The sequence below is a fragment of the Pleurodeles waltl genome, chromosome 3_2 (assembly GCF_031143425.1).
Source record: "Pleurodeles waltl isolate 20211129_DDA chromosome 3_2, aPleWal1.hap1.20221129, whole genome shotgun sequence".
Taxonomy (NCBI): Eukaryota; Metazoa; Chordata; class Amphibia; order Caudata; family Salamandridae; genus Pleurodeles; species Pleurodeles waltl.
Window position 1 is genome coordinate 160,101,521 of NC_090441.1, and position 22,167 is coordinate 160,123,687.

Sequence of the window (22,167 nt, forward strand, 5' to 3'; positions counted from 1 at the left end):
TTTTCTCTTTCCTCACTGGCCGAATGTCAGTGACTTTCAGGCAGTGAATAAGATATACATGAATGTTGTGAAACATTTCCCTAAGGGAATATTGTTATTTTTCATGTACATAGCTTTCTGAGCACGGTACTAACAGTAACAGAGATAAATCTTTGATAAACTGCTGATATAATGAATGGTTTGATAGTGTTGGAAATTTGATTTCAAAGATTTGGGGGAATGAGGTTATAATGATGTGTGAGCTTTTATTCAAATTACATGGTACCCATGTTCCCCTATCAGCTTTGCTTTTTCGGCTTGGGTTGTGATCTAGAGCTGGGAGCCTATCATACACCATGGCTGTGACGTTAAGGAACTCATATGTAGCGCAAAGACTTCCCAGTAATGGAGCCACCACGTTCCATTTGCCCTGCATTGGGAAATTTGTATTGTCACAGGTCACTCCCCTGGAATAGGAACCATATTGTACTGTAGTAAAGGGGGGAGTATTTTGGATGAAACCTGGATTGGACCCGAGTCACTTTTCAATGGCAAACTAGGGTTTCCATTTAAAAACCCATGGTGGGCCGACTGGAGCTGCCAGTTTGGTGCCCTGACTCGTAGATGACAGGGCTCTCTGTCAATGAAAGTAAAACATTCGAGCCATTGCATGAAGGATGGCATTATACCACTAAAGGTACCTTCCTTCCCACCTTGACGTAATCAATGGCACACCATGGGAAGTGGCCACAGACAGTATACTCATACTGCAGTGACTCCCTTTCAGCGGAGCACATTGCTGTCACCACCCGCACACTGCCAGGGCAAGCGAGGCTCATTTGAACAGAGATATGACCCTTGCAGATGAAACCCACACTATGCCTCAGCTAGGTCAGTCTGGAAAATGTTGTCAAAACTAAGCAGTCTGACTCCCTTATGCTTAGTAAATGGATTCTGAGGTTATTACCCGGTGCCTCACTCCGCCCACTAACCACAGTGGTAATCAACTGTACACTGTGACTCGGGGCTCCTGTCCTGATTAGAGAGAACTTCATTTTATGAACACTCAGGCCCTTATTACGACTTTGGCGGTCTTTCTCAAAGACTGCCGAAGCTGTTGCAGTCAACAGACCGCCAGTGCTGGCCGCCATATTAGGAGACCTGAAAGGACTTCCGCCTGTTTACGGAAGGAAATCCAACACTGTCGACCTGGCCAATGGAGTTGAAGAGGCAGTTCCACCATCAGCACCGCCACTGCAACAAGACACAGCCCACCATATTAAGATACGTAAAACAGCGTGGCGGAGTCTTGTCGGCAGTGCAGTGCTCACTGTGGAAACGCCACGACCCATCCCCTCCCGTACGACCACATCGCCGGAATTGGTAAGCGGATCGTCCGAAAGAGGGTGGGTGGGGGGTGTTTGGTGCATGTGTGTGCATGTGTGTCTGCCTGAATGGGTGTGCGTGTGTGTATGTATGTTTGCGTGGAGGTTGTGTGTGTGTCTGCATGTATGCGGAGGGGATGGGGGCATCGGAGTGCGAGTGCAAGTATGTTTGTATGCAGAGAGGTGGGGGTATCTGAGTGCGTGTATGTGTACGAATGGGGGTGTCTGAGTGCATGTTTGTGAGCGAGTGAGTGGGGGTGTCCTGATGTATTTGTGCTGTTGGGGGTGTGTCTCTGCATGTATGCGCAGGGAAGGGGGGTGTTGGGGTATCAGTGAGTAGGTGTGGGTATTGGGATGCATCTGAGTGGGGGTGCAAGTGTGCAAGTCTGCGAGTGAGTGGGGGTGTCTGTGTTCAAGTGTGTGGATGAGGAGGTGGGTGTCCAAGTGTGCGGATACGGAGGGAGAGTGTGTGAATGTATGCGTGCATGGAGGGGGTGGGGGGATATGAATGATTGCGGAGGGGGGTGCGTTTGTTTGAGTGTGAGTGGGGGTGTATGTCAGTGTGAGAGTGGGTGGGGGTGTTTTTATGGATATGTGCAGTTGGGTGGGGGGGTTTGCAAGTGTGTGGACGGGTGGGGGGCTGTATGGACTTGTGGGGGTTTCTGTGCCGGCGACAGGAATGGGGATTCCTGTTGCCAGGTGCGCTTTCGCCAGTGTTTTCGTGGCAGGGTGACCGCCACAAACATCCTGGTGGTTTGCTGCCTCCTAATGCAGGCGGAAGCCTGAGGCCTCCCACCGGCCCGGAGGAGCTCACTGCCGGCTACGTCAGTGCAACCGTACCGCCAGGACAGGCGGCGTTGTGATGGTTTGGCTTCGGCCAAACCCCAGAACTTGTATTATGTCGGTCTTTACCGCCGGGTCCATGGCGGTAAGACTTCCGCCGCGAGGCTGGCGGTCTGATGACCGCCAGCCTCATAATGAGGGCCTGAATGTTCAGTATTTTTTAACTCCAGTTAATTAGATTCACTCACAAGGTAATTGTATTAGTAAAAACACATATGTGCATGTGGCTGTCCTGGGCATTAAAATACATGGTGGACACTCCTCAAAGTCCCTGGGTCTTCCAATGGCATGGGCTGTGAGTGCAGCTCAGTAAAACATTGGTCTGACACCCTTTAAACAGGGGAAAGCAACCGAGCTCTAGGCAGACGGCAAATCAACCAATTTTTGGCTGTTGACCCATTATAACTCAGCTCTAAAAGACTGTCTGAACGAAGCATCTTAGCTCTCTGGCGTCTAACGCACAGTTGTATGTCCGAAGAATGCATGCCTTTACAATGCATGCCGTTGCTCCGCAGTCACTACAATGAATGCGTCTTTAACACACATTCCTTTACCATGCATATCATTACAGCGACATGCCTTAGGAAAAGTGCTGGACTTTTGAGCAGAATAATTTACTATTCCAACTCCAGTCTACGCAACAATAGGGAAAGCATTGGACTTTAAAGTCCAATGCTGCTCACCCTGAGACATGTCGTTGTAACAACATGCGTGGTGAAGATGCATCTGATATAATGACTGCGTTGTAAGTGCAGCGCGTGGTTCAGCCCTCGGGGTAAAGGCTGTTTCCCCTTACGCACCAGCAGGCATTAACTTGGCTCCCATCGAAGATGGCTCCCCAACAGTGCATTGACATCAATGGACGTCATTTTATTATGTGGATGGCATCTTACCCAGCCATGAGCCTCAAGAAAGGCTGTCTGTACCCCATAGAGAGGCCTGCAGTAATTACCTCCCATTCAGGTCTAAAAGCAGCCCTGATGGAGAGACGCGAGGTTCTTGCTTCGGTGGATAAGGGCTTTGCTGCTATTTTCTGTGCAAAGCCTTGGTGTTTCGCAATATTTCACAAGTTTATTACCTTCAGAGGCACCTGTAAGACATGAGGACTCCAGCCAATGTATGGAAAACATCAAGGGAAGCATTTAGCTTCAAAGCCTGCTCCAGGTGCTTGTAAATCCGAATATTAAATTTCCTTGAAAACAAGTTCCTCGGAAATGCTTTGAACGTTCTAATACTCATGCCAGAAGCATTGTCTGCGTTAGAAACTGTAAAATCTTTAAATCCCGCGTCTTATATTTTTGTTTTTTTAACTGAAGGCGGAAGCTGTTACCAGAGTAACAGGATGTTTGTGTTTTATGAAAACTTTTCCTCGGAGTTTGTATCAGGCTGTGTTAGGTGTTTGCAGACCTGCAGCGGCTGTGCTGAAGAGAGAGCACGTAAGAATGCTATATTTTGCACCACAAATTGTAAACAAGCATATTCAAGCTGGTGGGAAGGCTAATTTTTCGTCATATTTTAATGCAAGCACAGGCCAAAAAAATGATATAAAAAAAAGCCTGGTGCCACCAGAACATGGTGGCAGTAAGCTTCCTATGATAATTTTCAATGTGGAAAAAATAATCATTGTGTATTATTTTACTTACTAGTAGGCAGGTGTATTAAAAAAACAGGCATAGAATTATTTCTAATTTTGATGCATATGACAGGAACATGTATGTGATTCTTATTGGTTCAAGGAAAAGGTACTATTGGCATTAAATGAATGTAAAATGAAGAAACCCAGTATGAGCCCACCAGCCCTGACACTGAAGAGAACTTCTTTTTAGACAGGTGTGCCCAGGTAAACTGTTGTCCCTCATGGTTAAAGAGAGCCAGTGGCAGAAGTGGCCCGCCTACTATGGAGTTTAGAAACAAGATGTGAATGACAGCTGAACGGACCAATGGATGAAGAGGGCTGGCCCAAAACCCCCGTGTGCATTTATGTATATATGTATACACCTTAATTCCTCACTTTTTATTACATGAGGCTAGACATACAAACGTGCACTTTCAATCTTCTAACGATCGGTGCAGCGTCCCCGTCCTGTGAGCTATGGGTTCAGCAAAACTCGGGCTGGTTTTCTAAGCAGTGGCATGGAAAGAGTGCCTCGGGCTCTAAGGCAAGAGAAGAATGAAAACAGACCCCCACACCCCTAATCCCCCCCTCCCCAGTTTGTTAGTAAAAGACAGACATAACTGGGGTTTAGTTGGCCCACAGACGCCTGGGTCCTCATGCTCCTGGTACACTCCTGATTCCAAGGGTGCAGTAAAAGGACATCCCCCTCATGAGCCTGCAGTGGACTAACCCCTCCAGCAGAGGGCGCTCTTGTTCCGCCAAAGCCCTGCACTGTAGCAGGCCTCTTGTTCCTGTGCTGGGAAGAGGGATGGTTTCAACATTGTTATATTGGGCACGGCGCGCGAGTGGCTATGCTTGGCTGACAGTAGCTACAAATCCAATTTTACTAACCACTAATACATTATACATTACCATCTGTTTGCGGAGCTGTTGTTTTTGATGCACTGTCAACACTTTGCGTTAGTTGCTAATAACACACGCAGTTATATAAAATGTAATCACATGAGAGCACACAGAGAAATGCTGCCTGGGTATAAATTCCTAATGTCACAAACTGTATCCAGTCCCCGTTCTAGGCATTGCGTTTTTATCGATATGGTAATGTGCAGAGCGTGCTGGCGAGGATTCCAAGAAATCTTGTCTCATCAGCATTGAAGAGGCGGGCGCCTTCGAGCCTTTTTGACTAGGTGCAAATGGAGGGACGGGGACTTGCGAGGGACGAGGTGCCTCCTGCAGCAGCAAAATGGACTGATTGCAACCACTGGCACGTTGCGTGTCAAAAAGTGTCACTTTGCAAAGGGACACGAGGAGGAGAACGCCCACCACTCCGATGCCCACAACAGCTGCGATTCACCCACTGGAAACTACCCCAGATGGGCAGCACCCTCTAAGCAAATGTTTACTCACAGGCAAAGGCATCCTGTAGCCTTCCAGTGCTTTGTGACTGCATGACTGCTGACATTGCATTGATGCATTTCCTTTCACTCGCTGCCCCCCTTTCCGTGCAATTCACACGAAACAGCCGTGTTGGGACAGTGAGGCGCAGAGACACGTGGGACTGGCAGTGTGATGTGGTATTTTGTGATTTGGTTGTTCACCATTGCAACCCCTGCCACAAGTGGATGAAAAGCCCCTGATGCTCCAGGCCCAGGGGCACGAGGTGCCTGTGGAGTGCACTGAGCAGGCAGAAAGCCTCTGCAATCTTTTCTTTTTCACTTGCCAAAGAGTAGGGTGCCCTGGGCTCCAAGAGACTAGAGTATTTGGAATGTTTCCATGGATGTCAGGGGTAGAGGAAGAGCCATCAAATGCCCTTTGACCCCTAATTTCACTCACACACACATACTGACACGTACACACGAATGGAATACACACTTACATACACTCTCCCATAAACAGACGTACACACTCAATCACCCACACAACATACAATTAAAAGCATTTTTTACTTATTTCAGCTGACATGAAAGGGCATCTTCCAGCTAATTGTACTCCATTTTTATTACACTGATAGTGAATAATGCAATATTATTCACTATTAGTGTAGTAACAAATTGACAGAAAACAAAGAGGGTAGAGGCCAGGGGTCACAAAGGCAGTGGCAGGAGTTGCAAAGGTCAAGCCAGGGGGCGCAGGTGTGACCCCTGAGGACTCCTAAATGATGTTCATGAATGCTTTTGCAAGGTTCTTTTCAGAGCCTCCTATAAAACCTATAGCGTTTATTATATCACTGGAAGGTTGGGAGCTTCACTGAAGATAGTGGAGTAGCTCGGGCCAATAATGGCAGACATTGGATCTCTGCTCCAACATTCTAAAGTTTGTCTTTCTGTTTCTCTCTCTTTAATTTAGAACACTCTAACTTCAACGGGTAAAAAGTTAGAATAGCCTTAGAGCCCTTCTGCCTTGGGTTATAGCGGGTGATAAAGGCCCTCTCCCTCCTTATAGGCCGGAGCCGTAACTCAGGTTCAGGGCCTTTAACAACCAGTATACCCTCAGCAGTGGGATATAAGGCCATATTAGAACATTGGAATGTTGGGAGTTCCAGTGGAGTGGCTCAGGGCCAATAATGGCTGACAGAGACCCTCTGCTCCAACATTCCAATGTTTGTCTTTCTGTTTCTCCCTTCATGGAATTTTTCTAATAGCATTATACTCCTTCTGGCTCTGGGTATACTGAGTGTTAAAGGCCCTCACCCTTGTTATAGGTCCTTGTTTGCGACTCGAGACCTAGAACTCAGTTTGAGGTCCCTTAACAAATGGTGTAGCCCCTTGCAGCGGGCTATCAAGTAATAATAAGAAGCAGGAAAAACCCAGCTGCCCTCTGAGAAGTGTAACCGGTGCATCAGCAGAGTAGAGACTCACAGGTCGGGGTCATGAGAACCATAGGAACAGAGGAGATGAAAGCACTTCTTGTTTTTTTTCTCTATAGTCATGATCTGTAAGGCGGATGGTGACTTGAGCCTCACAGCTACAATCCACATTTTGCTTTGAACTTAAGGCTGAGGGCGTTTTATATCATTACATTTGGGTACCTATAGAGTCCTTGCAAGATCATCATTTGAAGGGTCAGACCATGTTCTACCTGCATTTTCAGCCAATCAAGAACAGTTTCCTAGTATGCCCATGTGATGATGATTGCTCAGTGTCTGACATGGTTTTCTTCTGTACTGATAGGCTGATTTACTAAAACCACAACCAAGGCTATGAAAAAAAACCAGTTGCGTTGCATTGCACGAACAGACAAATTTACGGTGTCATATTTGACAAAAGTCGAGCTGCGGTGGTGACATCACCAATGTAAACACAAATAACACTGCTCTCACTTGACCCAAAATGACATTGCACCACAGTACAAAGGCTCACAAGGGGTATTTTGTGTGACTTGTATGCTCAAGACATAAAAGTTATCTTCATTCAGACGACCGCCCTAGACTATGTTGCGTAATAGTTGTACTTTGGGTGATTGTTACATGCGTTACGTGTTAAAAATCACATAATGTTGACCACCCCAACTTTTAGCCAATGTTTGCACCTCTTTTTGTGTGTGGAGCATGCCATACAAGCCCAGTCCTGCTGCGTTGCATGAATTTAGTAAGCACAGGTTTGCATCAACCCCTTTAAATGTCTGCGTAGTTTCCACCACATGATGTCTGTTTAGGTTACATTATCAAGGGCTTTGCACTTTACCACACAGTGTCATCTAAAACTGAGCCCCTGAAGACTTTGGTGTAAAAGTGAACATATTCTGTCCATGAAAGATGATCAACACAATTTCTAGCTATTACTGGGCCCTTTGAGTTCTTGCTCGTCTGAGGAGGGTTGGAGGGCCGAGGAGTGAAAGAAATAGATGGTAGGGAGGAAGGGTGACAGAGGGTTGGAGGAAGAATGAGAGATGAGTGTGGGAGCGACAGGGAGGAAGCCAGGTCCCAGAGGGAGACGGTGGCAGTGGACAGCAGTGACTACCTTTCAAATGACCTTTGTCCTAGGGTGTGAGCTTGCAGTTTCCGTTGCTGTTCTTAGGCGTTGCTCTGGGGCCTGGTGGAGATGGCTGGGGGAATTTCCTCTGGACCTCGGTCATCTGGTCAGGCGGGCTTTGCTCCTCCTCAGGGAGGTCTCCCTGTGCAGTGGCTCTTGAGAGGGGAAAAACGGTGATTGCTGTGCTGTGGGGTGGTGGAGGGAACGAAGGGGTGTCGGCCCACAAGGAGTTCTGCAGAAGTCACACATGGGGGCGTAGTGGCTCTCCAGGGTGTACAACCGTTGTAGAAGATCCTAGCAGTACGCTGGTGGTCTAACCGCTGAACCTCAGGCTCTTTCCGTCTCCTACAAGAAGTGATATTCGCATGCTTCCCCTGAGGCAAAGTATTCAACTATAGGATATTGTGGGGGGAAAGTGTACTTTTGGGAGTCTTGCTGCACTTTTGGGAAGCAGTGAGAGTGAAAATGTGAGCAAATTAGTACACATATGTATAGTGCATGTTCCTTGGAGGGAGAGGTTTTGAGTCCTTGATGGGAAGCTTTAACAGACCAATGCCTGTAGCTAGGGCTCCTGGGTCATTTGCAGGAGGAGTGGAGCGGAGGGGTGTGAGGGGGGTGCAGTGTGGAATTTGATAGAAAGGTGCGCTGAGGAAGGGGTTGTGAGGTGTGGAGTTGTTGTAGGACATTGGGTGATTCTATGGTGACAATAGACAACGTACTTGTAGGCAGAAGGACCAACCAGTGTCAAGCAAACGTCACAAGGCAGTCAGCTTTGCTTGTTAGGTCTTTGGGGTGGAAGAAGGAGGGATCTGTGTCACATGACCATAGATCACAGGAACCTGCTGGCCAATAGGAGAGCTCGGGATTCCCACCAGTGGTTTGGTAAGGAGAACATGAAGGAGTATGGCAAGGGTTGTACAATGAACCGGTTGCCATTTACAAGACAAAAAACGACTTCGAAATTCATTTTAAAACCTTACATAACATGCATAACATGAAAACATACACACGTGTGTGCACTATAGAATTAATTGACATTATCACTAGTCAAGAGGAATGAATCACAGGCTTTATTTGTCAGCTGTTTGACATTTCAAATGATTTCTTTTGAATGCAAGTGTTAGAGCCTCTAATTTCGAAAATAAGCTAGTGAGCAAAGTCTTTCTTAAGGGGTGCCGTGTTCTTGAGCTGCACAATTAGTTTGTGCTGTTCTTTCGATCCATGTGGCGCTAATGATGGGCATCCAATGTGGAAGACACACCTGGGGTAGTGGTAATTCTTGCATACCCTCACTTTTTTGTAGCATATGGGGTTGTGGGGGGTTCAGGTCTCATAGGGTAGGGCAAAGAGAAGCTGAAATGAACCTTGAGTAACTTCTGATATACAATTCACCGTTACTCCCCTCTCTCTGATTCACAGACAGTCCCGACGACCGATCAGAAGGCGTGCTCATCGAAAACCAGTTGGACGGTGGCACTGGCGGTGTGGGCAGTGGAGGCAGAAGCATTGGCGGCGTCAGCAAGCTGGGCAAGTCTGAAATGAAACAGATCGCAGTCAACCAAGATAGGACCCAAAACCACCAGAAGCAACTGAGCAGAATACACAAACATCAGCACCCTGGAGACGACTCCAAGAAGCTGCGCCCACAACCGAGCAGGGTGGGTACTTACTCTCAGCTGTATGTTTTAAATATCCCTAGACCTCAGGGGTGGCCCATTATATATTCAGAAACAAAGGGGCTTGTATAGATCTTGGCAGAGGGAACACTCCATCACAAATGTGACAGATAACCCATCTGCCGTAATACAATCCTATTATACCCTATGGACATTGTATTATGGCAGACGAAATAGCCATGCGTTTGTGAAGGAATATTCCCTCTGCCAAGATATAAATCAGGCCCCTAGTGATTATAATGTCTGTCACAAATGTACTCCTGTTCTCAATTTTATTAGTCCGTGAGGAGGGAGGCGGCATGGTGGACTCGCAATGAATGGTGGGCAGGATTTTGCTTGGACAATTTGGCATTTCTGCAAGTGAACAAACCTGATCCAGTTGCCTCTTTTCAGTTGACAGGGAGTATCAATCAATCAATCAATCAATCAATCAATCAGTGTTTAAGGGTGGCAACTCACCCGTGAGGGTCAAGACACTGAGGTCTTGGGCGTGGGGGGCGTGGACCGTCTATCAGTGCGGTGGTTCTTCAAATATCTTCTTCAAACAGCCATGTCTTCAGCTTTTTCGTAAAGTTGAGAAGAGGTGTAGTCTGTCTGAGTTGTGGCGGTAGGGCGTTCCAGGCTGTGGTGGTGAGGTAGAAGAAAGAGCGTCCCCCTGTTCTTGTTTTTCTGATGTGGGGTATTTTGGCAAGAGAGAGCTGGGCTGAGCGTAGGGTCCTGTGGGGTACATGGAAGTTGAGTCTCCTGTTCAGGTAGGCTGGCCCATTGTTGTGGAGTGCTTTGTATGCGTGGATGAGAATCTTGAAGGTGATTCTTTTCTCTATGGGGAGCCAGTGTAGTGTGTCCAGGTGTTTGGTGATGTGACAGTGTTGGGGTAGGTCGAGAACCAGTCTGGCTGCGGTGTTCTGTATGTTCTGTAGTTTGCAGGTGAGTTTCTTGTTGATTCCGGCATAGAGCGCGTTGCCGTAGTCCAGTCTGCTGGTAACGAGGGCATGTTGACGGTCTTTCGGTGTTCGGGGTGGATCCATTTGAATGACTTGCATAGGAGGCAAAGGGTGCGAAAGCAGGTGGAGGCGACTGAGTTGACTTGGCGTTCCATGTTGAGTTTGGAGTCCAGGATGATTATGAGGTTGCAGGCTTGGTTCGTGGGGGTGGATGGGCTTCCGAGGGTGGAGAGCCACCAGGAGTCGTTCCAAGCTTCGGGTTGAGAGCCCATGATGAGTACTTCCGTTTTGTCTGTGTTGAGTTGTAGGTAGCTGCTTTTCATCCACCTGGCGATTGCTCCCATGCCATCGTGAAAGTTGTGTCTGGCTGTGTTGGGTTCGTTGGATAGGGAGAGGATGAGTTGGGTGTCGTCAGCGTAGGAGTCGATGTTGATCCATAGTTTCTGACGATGGCGGCTAATGTGGCTATGTAGATGTCAAACAGCGTGGGGCTGAGGGAGGATCCCTGGGGAACTCCGCAGGTGGTGGGTGTGGTGTCCGAAAGGAAGGGGGGACGTCTTACTTGTTGAGTTCTGCCGGAGAGGAAGGATCGAATCCAGTCAAGGGCCTTGTCTCTGATGCCGGCCTCATGAAGTCTGTGTATCAGGGTGTGGTGGGAGACTGTGTCGAAGGCCGCCGAGAGGTCGAGCAGGATGAGGGCCGCAGTCTCTCCCTTGTCCAGCAGTGAACGGATGTCATCCGTTGCGGCTAGGAGGGCTGTTTCAGTGCTGTGGTTTTTTCTGAAGCCAGATTGGGAGGCGTCGAGGATGCTGTGGTCTTTGATGAAAGTGGCAAGTTGGCTGTTGATGGTTTTCTCGATGACTTTCGCTGGAGAAGGGAGCAGGGAGATGGGCCTGTAGTTCTTGAGGTCGGTGGGGTCCGCCGAGGGTTTCTTGAGAAAAGAGTTGATCTCGGCCTGTTTCCAATCGTCGGGGAAGGAGGCTTTTGCTAGGGAGAATTGATGGTGAGGCAGAGCTTGGGGGCAATGGTTTCAGCGGCTCTGTTGAAGGTGTGGTGGGGGCATGGGTCTGTGGGGGCCCCGGAGTGTATGGTCTTCATTGTCTTCAGTGTATCTTTGGTGGTGAGGGGGGTCCAGTTGGTGATTGTTGTTTTTTTGGTGTCGGGTTCCAGTGGAGGGGGTTCTGCACGTAGGTTGTCCTCGCTGAAGGTGTAGATGGTCTTGATTTTGTGGTGGAAGTATGTGTTCAGTTTGTTGCAGAGATCTTGTGAGGGTGGGATGTCTGTTGCTTCGCTGTTGGGTTGGGCGAACTCCTTGATGATGCTGAAGAGTTCCTTGCTGTTGTGTGTGTGTGTGTATGCGGAGATTCTTTCTTTATTGCTTTCTTTCTGGTGCTTTTGATGAAATGGTGGTGTGCGGTAGTGGCGGCTCTAAAGTTGATTCGGGCTTCTGTAGAATTGGTGTTTCTCCAGATTTATTCCAGACGTCGACATGTGAGTCTGGATTCTCTGAGTTCTGCGGTGAACTAGCTGGCTTTCTTGGCGTGGGTGCTGTTGTTCTTTTTGAGGGGGGCTATGGTGTTGGCGCAGTTGGCGTTCCATTTGTGCAAGGTGTGGGCTGCGATGTTTGGGTCATAGCTGTGTGCAATGGGGTGGCAGAGTTGACGAGAGTTGTGGTGAGCTGGTCGTCGTGACACTTGCCCAGCTTCTACGGGATGGTTGGTGTTGGGGTCTGATGATGGTGGGTGTGTTGAAGGTGAAATGGATGCAGCGCTAGTAGGTCCATGAAAGTTTGGAGGTGAGGCTGCAAGGTGGCGGAGGTTCCTGTTGTGAAGATGGAGTTGAGGGTGTGTCCTGCTGAATGTGTTGATTCCGATACGATCTGTTGGAGCCCTATTTTGTGGAGGTTGTCTAAGAGGGATACGGTGTTGGGGTCTTGTAGGTTGTCGAGGTGGAAGTTAAGGTCTCCCAGCAGGGTGTAGTTGGGGGCTACGATGGCTTGCGCGGTGATACTGTCTGTTATGGAGTAGGAAAAAGGTGTGCGGGTCCCGGGTGGGTGGTAGATGAGGGTTCCCCTGAGGGTGGACGCTGGACTTGTCTGAAGTGGAGGTGTTCCATGAGGCTTGTGGGGTCTTCTGAGCTGAGTGTGTACTCAGTCGGATGCTAGAATTGTGGGCGATGGCAATTTCAAACCCCCTCCCCCACCCCCAACCCCCAGGACAGCTGGACGGTCTTTCCAGGTGATCTTGTATCCCTGGGGAATGGTGATGGCAAAGTCCGGGCCGAAGGTGGTGTTGGTCCAGGTTTCGGTGAGGAATGGTACGTCCGGGATGGTGCTGTGAAGGAGGTCTCAGATTTCGGTGGCGTGTTTGTGAAGGGAGCAGACGTTGAGGAGGATGCATTTCAGGATATTCGGTGTGGGTGTGTTGTTGCGGGTGGGTTGGTGTCGGATCAAAGGTCATGGTGGCGGTGTAGGATTCGCGGCAGGGGAGGCAGCTGAAGGATCCGTGAGTGTCTGCCGGTGATGAGGGCTTACAGTTGTTGTTGCGTCCTGAGTTGAGTGCTTGGAGTGCTACTGCCATGCAGAGGTGTCGGGTGGGAGGTCCAGTGGTCCAGGCGCTGGTTGCGGTCGGGTAGCAGACGGGTGCAGATTGGCTTGCCTTTAAGTAGGGGCCGGGGGGAGGAGAGGACAGCTGGGAGGTGGGTGCAGGAAAACGGCACGAAAAAGGGGGGCTAAACCGTGGGGGAAGGGAAGCGAGAAGGGGTAAAATAGATTGGAAGAGAAAAACTGGAAAAAGAGGGTAAAAAGCACAGAAAAAAGAGGAATCACGTAGAGAAAGGCACAGAAAGTGCAAGGGAGAAGACAGAGAAGCAGAAAAGCACAAAGGGGGAAGACAGAGAGAAAGAGGCAGCCTAGCAGAAGAGCAAGGCTCTTCCAATAGACACCAGGGATGAGGCGCAGGCAGGAGCCTGCCGGTGGAGGAGGGCCTCAAACTTCTGACTGGGGTCAGAGTTCAGTCAGACACGGGCTACACTTACTGGTGGAGCTACACGGGGAAGAGCAGTTCACTGACCAGGTCTTCTCTCTATTTTGTGTGGCACTCACTGGCACACTTTTGGGCAATCTTATGCATGAAGAGCTCAGATACATATGTTGTAAATACAATATCACGTGATTACCTACACTTCTTTGTTTTCAAATGCATACTGCTGATTGGAGCATTCACGTATCACGCTGAAGAGAAGCATCTTCTGTCCACAAAATGCGGTAGAAAAACAAATGGTAAAAGACCCTTCCACCAACTTCCACCACTGAACTGAAACACTTTAATTTCTTCCTCTTCATCACGGTTCTGAATGACTAATTTCGGAATAGAAAGTTTCTTCTCTGAGGAGCAGGGTCCCCATTCACCGTACACCTCCCTGCACTACAGTGTTTTTGCCCCAGTGGTAGAAACGTTGTTTTATTGAGTAAGATCCCCGCCAAATGCACCTTCTGGCTAGAACATGCCCTACCCCAAAAAACTGCCCTGAATATTGTCATTTGCTCTGATAAGTTATAAACTAGTGCTGGATGGTGCCGGATGGTCGACACCCTAGAGTTCTATTAGCATTTTTCCATAGAGTGGAAATAGGCAGTCGTTTGTATGCAGTATTCTATTGGTGTGGACCTGGCCTTGAGAGGTACAACAGCACATTACACATATACAATATGTGATTGGGCAGTATTCATTAGTACTCTATTGAGTGGAAGTAGGCAGTTCTTTATATGTGGAATTTTAATGGTGTGGATCTTGCTTTGAGAAGCAGAGCTGCACATGACTCGTGCCCCGAATACATGATTGTTCAGTCTTCGTAGTCCACTAGGCAAAGGCCAAAGCTCTGGAGGTGTGGCCGCACTGCATATATCCGCTAGGACCAGAATAACCAATGCACCAGGTGCAATGAGTCTTGGGCATCTGACTGGTTAATGTGCATAGAGGTTCCACTAGCAGTGTCTAGAGAGTCCAGGCGATGGTGCCAGTTGCACGAAAGGCAGCTATTTCACTGTTGTGATTATCATGTGAGGTGGCAGCCAGACGTGCTCGTCTACTGCTCTCATGATTGATGCAGTATTCGTTGAAGCCCTGGCCTGCAATAAGGATATTGAGGAGAATGTTCTTGACTTCCCGTTGATGGTGAGCTTGTCTTCTTGTAAACAAAACAAAAGGCATTGAATTGTTGGGATATTGTTGAGAGTACCGCTGAAGCCTTCATTATGATTTATAAACCTGCCCTAGGAGGGCAGAGCCCCTTTTTGGTCATCTTTACTACTGGACCTGATTGCCGTAAGTGTTAAAATTATTTCAGTCTCGTAGAAACACATGGGGGGTCATTCTGACCCTGGCGGTCGGTGACCACCAGGGTCACCGACCACGGGAGCACCGCCAACAGGCTGGCGGTGCCCCGTCGAGCATTCTGACCGCGGCGGTTCAGCTGCGGTCAGAAACGGAAAGTCGGCGGTCTCCCGCCGACTTTCCGCTGCTCGGGAGAATCCTCCATGGCGGCGGAGCGCGCTCCGCCGCCATGGGGATTCTGACATGGGCGGGGCCATGGGTCAGAATCAGGCCCATGGTCTCCTTCTCAGCTCGAGAAGGGCTCTCCATGACTTATTATGAATGCTTGGAAGCATCTGAGACTTAGGGAGTCACTGACACGCATGAGGCTTGCCCTGGCCTTGCTCATTTCCTATTGGAGGATAGCAATGCTCACCTGAGGAATACTGTGCTTCCTTCAGTAGCCACAGTGGTATCTTCTCCATCACAGGTCTGGTCTAAACCACACCCACAAAGCTCTCCACGACGACGGACCAGCTTACCTCAACGAGCCCCTCCACTTCCACGTCCCGACACGCCAGCTCTGCTCTGCCAACCTCGCCCTTGCATCCGTCCCCCGCATTCGCCGTACCACAGCCGGCGGTAGATCCTTCTCCCACCTTGCCGCCAAAACCTAGAACTCCCTCCCCGTCAATCTACGTGCGACCCAGGACCTCCCTACCTTTAGGAAGTGCCTCAAGACCTGGCTCTTCGAACAGTAGCACCCCCCCCCCCAGTGCCTTGAGACCCTCTGGGTGAGTAGTGCGCTTAACAAATAACTGAGCAATTGATTGATTGTGTTTGGACGTCAGTAATATACTCTGTGGTGCAGCACATCTGTGTCCTCAGAGCAGACGTGTCTGTCTCTATCTGAATGACAGACCTATCGATGTATCAACATCTTTTTTTCTCTTTTTTTACAGTTTTGGTAAAACAAGTAATCAACACACACAAAATAACATCAGCAATTTCTTTGTGCATCATGGAAAGTGGTAGGCTAAAACCTCCAGTGCATTGAATGCTTACATTAAAGATAAACCTTCAGCATCACATTGTCGGACCATGGTGATGGTACATACACAGTCCTGATGGGTATTCTCTGGCCTTTCTCCTGTTTGAGAAGTAGTGACACTTTATTGACCCTCCCCAGGATTTAAACCATACTGTTCAATCTGCACAGTCTGGGTTTTTCCATTAGCCAGTCAAAGGTCTTGTTACAACACAGCCAGGTTGACTATGTCTTGGACATCATTCATGGACTGGTCTATTCTCCAGCAGAACTAGGAAATCACATCTCACGTTCATGTCAAGAAGATACCTCCCTCAAGTTAGTTTGATAAACGCAAGGCCGATATACAGGAATCTACATCGATAATACCTGAATGAGGGTTTAAGGGAGTGGATGGGAGTAGGCAAACAGCAAAGAGGATATGCTCTTTGCCTGCTTGTGCTGGGGCTTCCCTTTCAGGGCAGCACCATGGGCCCGAAGCATCATGGCTATTCTATTATGACCAGACAAGGTGACAATTACTAGAGTGTCCTGTGAGACTGGGTATTTCCAAAGATGTAAAAGAGTGATGGCAAAATCCGAAGATGATGGCCATCTCTTGTTCTGGCCGGTGAAGCTCAGATGCAGCTAAGATGGTGATAGGTCCAGTCCTGTAGGTGGCAGGTGAGTCTGTTGTGTACAAAATGGCAGATACTGAGGCGTGCAGAGCAGACAGCCTGAACCTTCAGATAGCTGCAGTCAACCAGTGCTTGTACAGTGGACCTTCGTTATGCCTCAGTGTGGAACTGCCCTTTGTTGCAATGGAAAACCAGACTGCCAATAGGAATGCTTAACTAAAATCTTCAAGCTCGCCTTCAAGGTGAACGTGCACCTGGCAGAGGAACCGGAGTCAACCTGGAAGAAGGGAAGAGGGGAAAACATAAAAAACCAAAATGCATGAAGTGGACGAGACGTGTGCAAAAGGTTGAGGTGGGGCCAAGGAGAAGTCTGAACCTCCACTAGGGATGCCATCAAGGATGAACATACTGAGAGGAAGGAGAACCGAGGTGGCACCAAAGGAAGGAAGACTTCCATCTGAATAGAGAAAGAAAGAAGGAATATGACCCCGGATACTGGCAGAGAAATAGGAGAACCTCAGCCGGGGTTCGACTGACGCCCATGACTGATGGTCCCCGGAATACTCATGAGGAGGACACCAGCGGCCATTCATGTTCTCAGGACCGTGCAAAGCAAGTAACAGGAAGTAAAACGGGTGGCTGGATTGGAGGTAAGAAAGAGGGAACATAAAAAGGAGTAAGATAACATTAGAGAGGAACAGCATCACGTGGAACACATGGAGGAATTAATAGGGGAAGGAAAACCTTGAGGAAAGGAGATAGGGAAAAGAACGAAGGAAAAAAGAGGCAGAATTCAGTTTGGTAAGAAGGATCAAATATAAGTAGGAAGCATAGAAAGAAAAGAGAAAGGAAAAACGAAAATAGAGAACAAGGGGCCTTAGTTTGAGTTTGGTTGCCCAGTATCCCATCACAGTGTGCAAAAAATGCCGTCTGCCTTATTACAAGTTACAGGTAAGTAAGTATTTATCTGTCTGATTAATAGAAATCATTACAAACAACAAAAAAGAAAAAATACAACCATAATTTGCAAATAGAACATTTTGCATGAGCAGATCTAAAATAACACAAACAATAAAATTGACCCAAAAAAAACACCTTTTTGAGACCAATTATACAAAATGATACTAACATGCATAAGTGCCTATGGTTTAAAAGTTCAAGTAGTCAAATAGTTTGATGTCAGACCAATAAGTATCATTACAAGGGATACGAAAACATACAGAGTCAAAATAATTAAAACTCAACTTCTAAAAAAGAAAATCAGAACCAATAATCGAAGATGAAGATGAGAACACTCTTTCAGCCAAGGCTAAGAACTTAACAAACTAGCAAATTGTTGGAATTGAGTTGCCCAATAAACAGAATTTAACAGCATGACGACATGTTCTCACGCCGGCATTTAAAAAAATGTTTAAAGAGATCAGGAAAGACACAAACAATGTGCAATAGAGTTTCATGGTTGTAACCAGAGAGCCTGCAGCAATTAGATGGCCACTGTTGAATCAATCCAGTAGACCATCCTTGGTTGGATATCTACCGAAACATAATTAAAAAAATATATACCTCCTGGGAGAGGGGAAATAGGCAGCCAAATAAGGCTGAAGATGCATTTTATCAAATTAATTAATGACTACCCATGCATACTTCTTTGTTGCCTGAGAATCCCTGTCGGCTGAAAACGAAAGTGCTTTTGTTCCATGGCCTAAAACACTTCCAATGATGCTTTGGTCTTTACCTGAAGCTCAGCTTGAAACTCAAATCCATGGAGACAGTTGGATAAATATAGTCTCCAAGCACCAGCATAGGTTGAATGATTTATTTCCTATCATATAAGCCAGAGATCCTGGGTCAGATAAAGATGGAGAACGCATACATTTGAGAAAGGCAGCCTTCCTAAACTTGGGTTTGGAGGAGAAGTTCCACACGAACTCCAGCATCACCAGTATCTTTTTGAATCTTAAAAACTGATTTAGATGTTTTAATCTGGAGTAAGACCACTAATTTGGCGATTTTCCCTTTAAATATAACCAAACCATAGGCTAAGGCGGGAATCAGTTTGTCTCCCATGATTTTCACCAGATGCTCATACGATTGGCACTTGAGTGTATCTAGTAATGATTTAAAAGCATAAATAAAGGATGATGTCTTGGCTCTTAAAATACAAAAATGACCTTCAAAAGAAGAGAAGCGTCATCGAATGAAGTGCCCAAATACTTATAACTCCTCACCACATCAAATGACGTCCCACCAACATATCATGTTCTAGTTTTACCTTATCCACGTTATCTTAGTTTTGCTGGTATTTATTTACAGACCATTCATAACTATAGATTCCTCAAAAGAATCAATAAGGCGCTGTTGGCCAATGGGGGTCTGACTGAGTGGGATCGTATCGCCTGCGTACTGTAGATATTTTATATGGAAGTTAATAATGTTTGGAGGGTGGGCATTAGGTCTGCCATAAAAAGATTAAATAAACATGGGCAAGTATACACCCTTGTTTAAGCCCTTTAAATGTCCTCGGGGCATATTTATGAGCCCCTAGCACTACTGGAGCTTCACTTTATATGATGCTCTAGTTGCGCTAACCTCTGCTCCATATTTACAAGGAGGTGTTACACCACTTTTTGTGGCGTTACACCTCCTTGTAAATATGGGACCCTCCGACGCAGTTATCTGGGTGTGCCACAGCAACACCCATTGCATATTGGCGCTGCCCCAGATTTACAAGATTTTGTAAACTTGAGGCAGCGCCAAAATTTAAGGCCACCCCCAGGAGTGACGTTAGCAAGGCACAACAAGGGGGAATACTTTTATTCCTCCTCGTTTTTTGCTTGCAGCACGCATAGAAAGAGCAAAATGCCAGAAATTATTGTTTATGTGCGGGAAGGTGTCCCTTCCTGCACATAAACAATCATTTAAAAATTACGCTTTGGCACTTCCGTGTGTGCTGCATTGTGCAGCACACACAGAAGTGCCATTAGTGATTGTTTATGTGCAGGAAGGGACACTTTCCTGCACATAAACAATCACACCCCCTCAACGCAGACATCCTTGCACGATGTTGCCAGCGCAGGGGACAACACAGGGGTGCAGCTTATTCACTTAAATACGGCGCATCCCTGCGTTGTGAAAATGACGGAGCGCGGCGCTGCCAATTTTGGCGCAGCGTCACGCTCCGTCATTTTCCCATAAATATGGGCCTTAATTTGCTGATACAGACTAAAACAATCCCCTAACTTACCTGAAACCAAGTATTTGTATATAGTAAGATGATAGTGTCCAAGAAATGTCGAGGGATTCCCAATCCTAGTAGTGTTTTGTGGGAAGAGAATCAAATGCAGCTTTGGAGCTGTAGATAATGGACACCATGCAAATGGGATTATCAGCAGAACTGCAATTTTAATTTTAATAGTCTTCTTGGTCATGCTTATTATATTGATGAATTCTAAAGGAAATATTGCCTCCCGCTCTCAAAGCTTATTTATAAAATGGAGTCGTCAGACCGATTTATCCATCGACTGAATGACTAGTTTGAGTCATTCCTAATGGTCTAGTTAAACAACTCTTTCAAATTCCTCACTACTCTAACAACATGCCAGGCCACATCAGTCCTGTGACCCAGCAAGATCCTTGGTGTGTCCAACAGAAATGTTTATGGCGCCAGCTTAGAGATATTCATTGGCATGAGGCATGCATTTTTGTAATCCCAGCAGAGATGTGTTGCTTTGGCTGGGGACACAGAAAGTGCACCAGAGACTTCATTGTTGCATGGCACAGATTGCAGTGAGCAGAAACCTTGCCCCACTTCACAAATAACCCTTATCTGAATTCCTGCTGTTTTCTCTCAGAATACAAACCTACAAATCATAATGCCATCAGAGGGTATGCCCCGATAACACGAGTCCACTATTCATTAAAATCAACTAGTGTTCCCTTAGAATACTGTACACCAGCCTAACTATAACTTTAGGACACCATAACAGAATGTATGACCCTTGCTACTATGGAAAGGATACGGAATGTCTTCCCTACTAAAATCTGCTAAACAACCTGAAGAACCTCCCTCCACCCCCACCCCGCCATCACACGCCAACCCCACCACTTGAGAAAACAGCTTATGACCTTAAAATGAAGATGTTGTCACCTGGAAACCTAAGAACCTAGGAAGAAGGCTCTTTGATCCATGTCTATTCCTGCCACTGGTGCTGCATACTCCCACCCCTTCCCCTTTCCATCACCACCCATACCCCATATTGCCCTCCCTTACCTTTCACTCCACTTATCTCTTCTCCCCCTCCCTCCTCACTCCTACCTATTTATTGATTCCTCCACAACTTCCATCTCTGCCTCCTGCACTGTAATAAGGAATGTTGTTTATGGGTAGCTCAGTACTATATAAGTTCCCTACATTCATGCATACAAACATACATTCATAACCCTGAACAAAGTGGGGGGGATGTGCTTACTTAGTGCTGCCTGTTGTCTGGCCTTTGTGGCCCATTTCTGCAAGGGTGCAGTGGGCACTTCTGTAAGATTTACGTGCAAAGGATTCACTATAGTGGTGCATGAATGTAGCATAGATCCTAAATGATGCTCACCCAATACAATATTGTGGAGCCATCAGGTGTGGCCCGTACTTAAGCGCTGAGGGGCCCTGCCCCACCACCTATCTACAAACATGAAGAGTATCTGTCAAGCCGAGCAAAGTTCAGCCTGACAGACACTGTTCATGTTCAGGTCAGGCAGCCAGGTGCTGGACATACACTATCTGCGTAGGCATCTGGCTGCATGGGCTGAACTTTGCTAGACTTTGCTAGATATCACAGCCCTGTGGGCGTTACCTCCTCTGCCTGGCAGAGTGCTTGGATGTCCTCCACCTCGTGTGGAGGGGGCATGTCACAGATAGACTCAGACCTGGGAGATACAGTTTTAAGTCCTGAAGTGGCCAGTGATGACTGACCATCAATGACTCCTCATCACAGAGGGGGGAGAGGTAATCAGTCTCACTGACTGCATCTCAGTCTGTGTCGGTCTGCCAATTAGAGGCAGCAGTCTCAGTCCTCCAGGAATCAGAGGCTTTGCTCCCAACACCCAAGATCACCGCTGTGGCCCAGTAAGTTTATTTTTTTTGGTCTGGTGCGTGTGTGCATGCATGTGTAAATGTATGTGTATTAGTGTAGGCATGCTCTGAATTGGTGTGTTTGTGTGTTTGTGCTTGCGAATGGTGGGTGTATGTGTGCATGCTTGGGAATATAAGGGTATGTCTGAGCGTCCATGTAGATGGGTGAGTGTGAGTATGTAGGTGTGTGTGTGGTCCTCCCACCCCTCCGCCTGCTCAAGTTACCAGCTGCCATAATTTCCTTGCTGGTTGTGAATGAGGGGGTTGCTGCTAGAGAGTCTGGTGATAAACAAAAAATAATGGGTGGATTTCTTAAATTAACATCAGTCAGATGCAATTACTAGGGCCTGTATTCAGTCCATTATGTTTTTTGCTCGTTATTCTGACTGGGACTGACTTTATGCATGTCGCTAAGCCTTGATCCTGTTTCAATAGGAATGGTCCAGCCAGAACTGCCAGGCCATGTCCAGTCTGAATGGGATCAAAAGCAACCCAAGACAACTTTCAAACTACTGGATCTCATCAATGAGGTGCAGCTACGGACCCACGTTTAGGCATACCTATCATACTTAGGGGCAGATTTAAGAAAAGTGGTGCTCCACCTAGTCCAGCGCACTTTCCTTGCGCCCCTTACTGCCACCCTAACGCCACCAT

General features: G+C 47.4%; 1 protein-coding gene across 1 annotated transcript in view; it reads left to right on the forward strand.

Annotated features, from left to right (window-relative positions):
• IGFBP2 (insulin like growth factor binding protein 2) overlaps positions 1 to 22,167 on the forward strand; it is a 207,662-nt gene that overhangs the window by 166,033 nt on the left and 19,462 nt on the right. Inside the window, exon 2 of the mRNA XM_069227061.1 lies at positions 9,213 to 9,451. Within this exon, the coding sequence (XP_069083162.1) occupies positions 9,213 to 9,451 (239 nt within the window). The remainder of the gene's footprint in view (positions 1 to 9,212; positions 9,452 to 22,167) is intronic.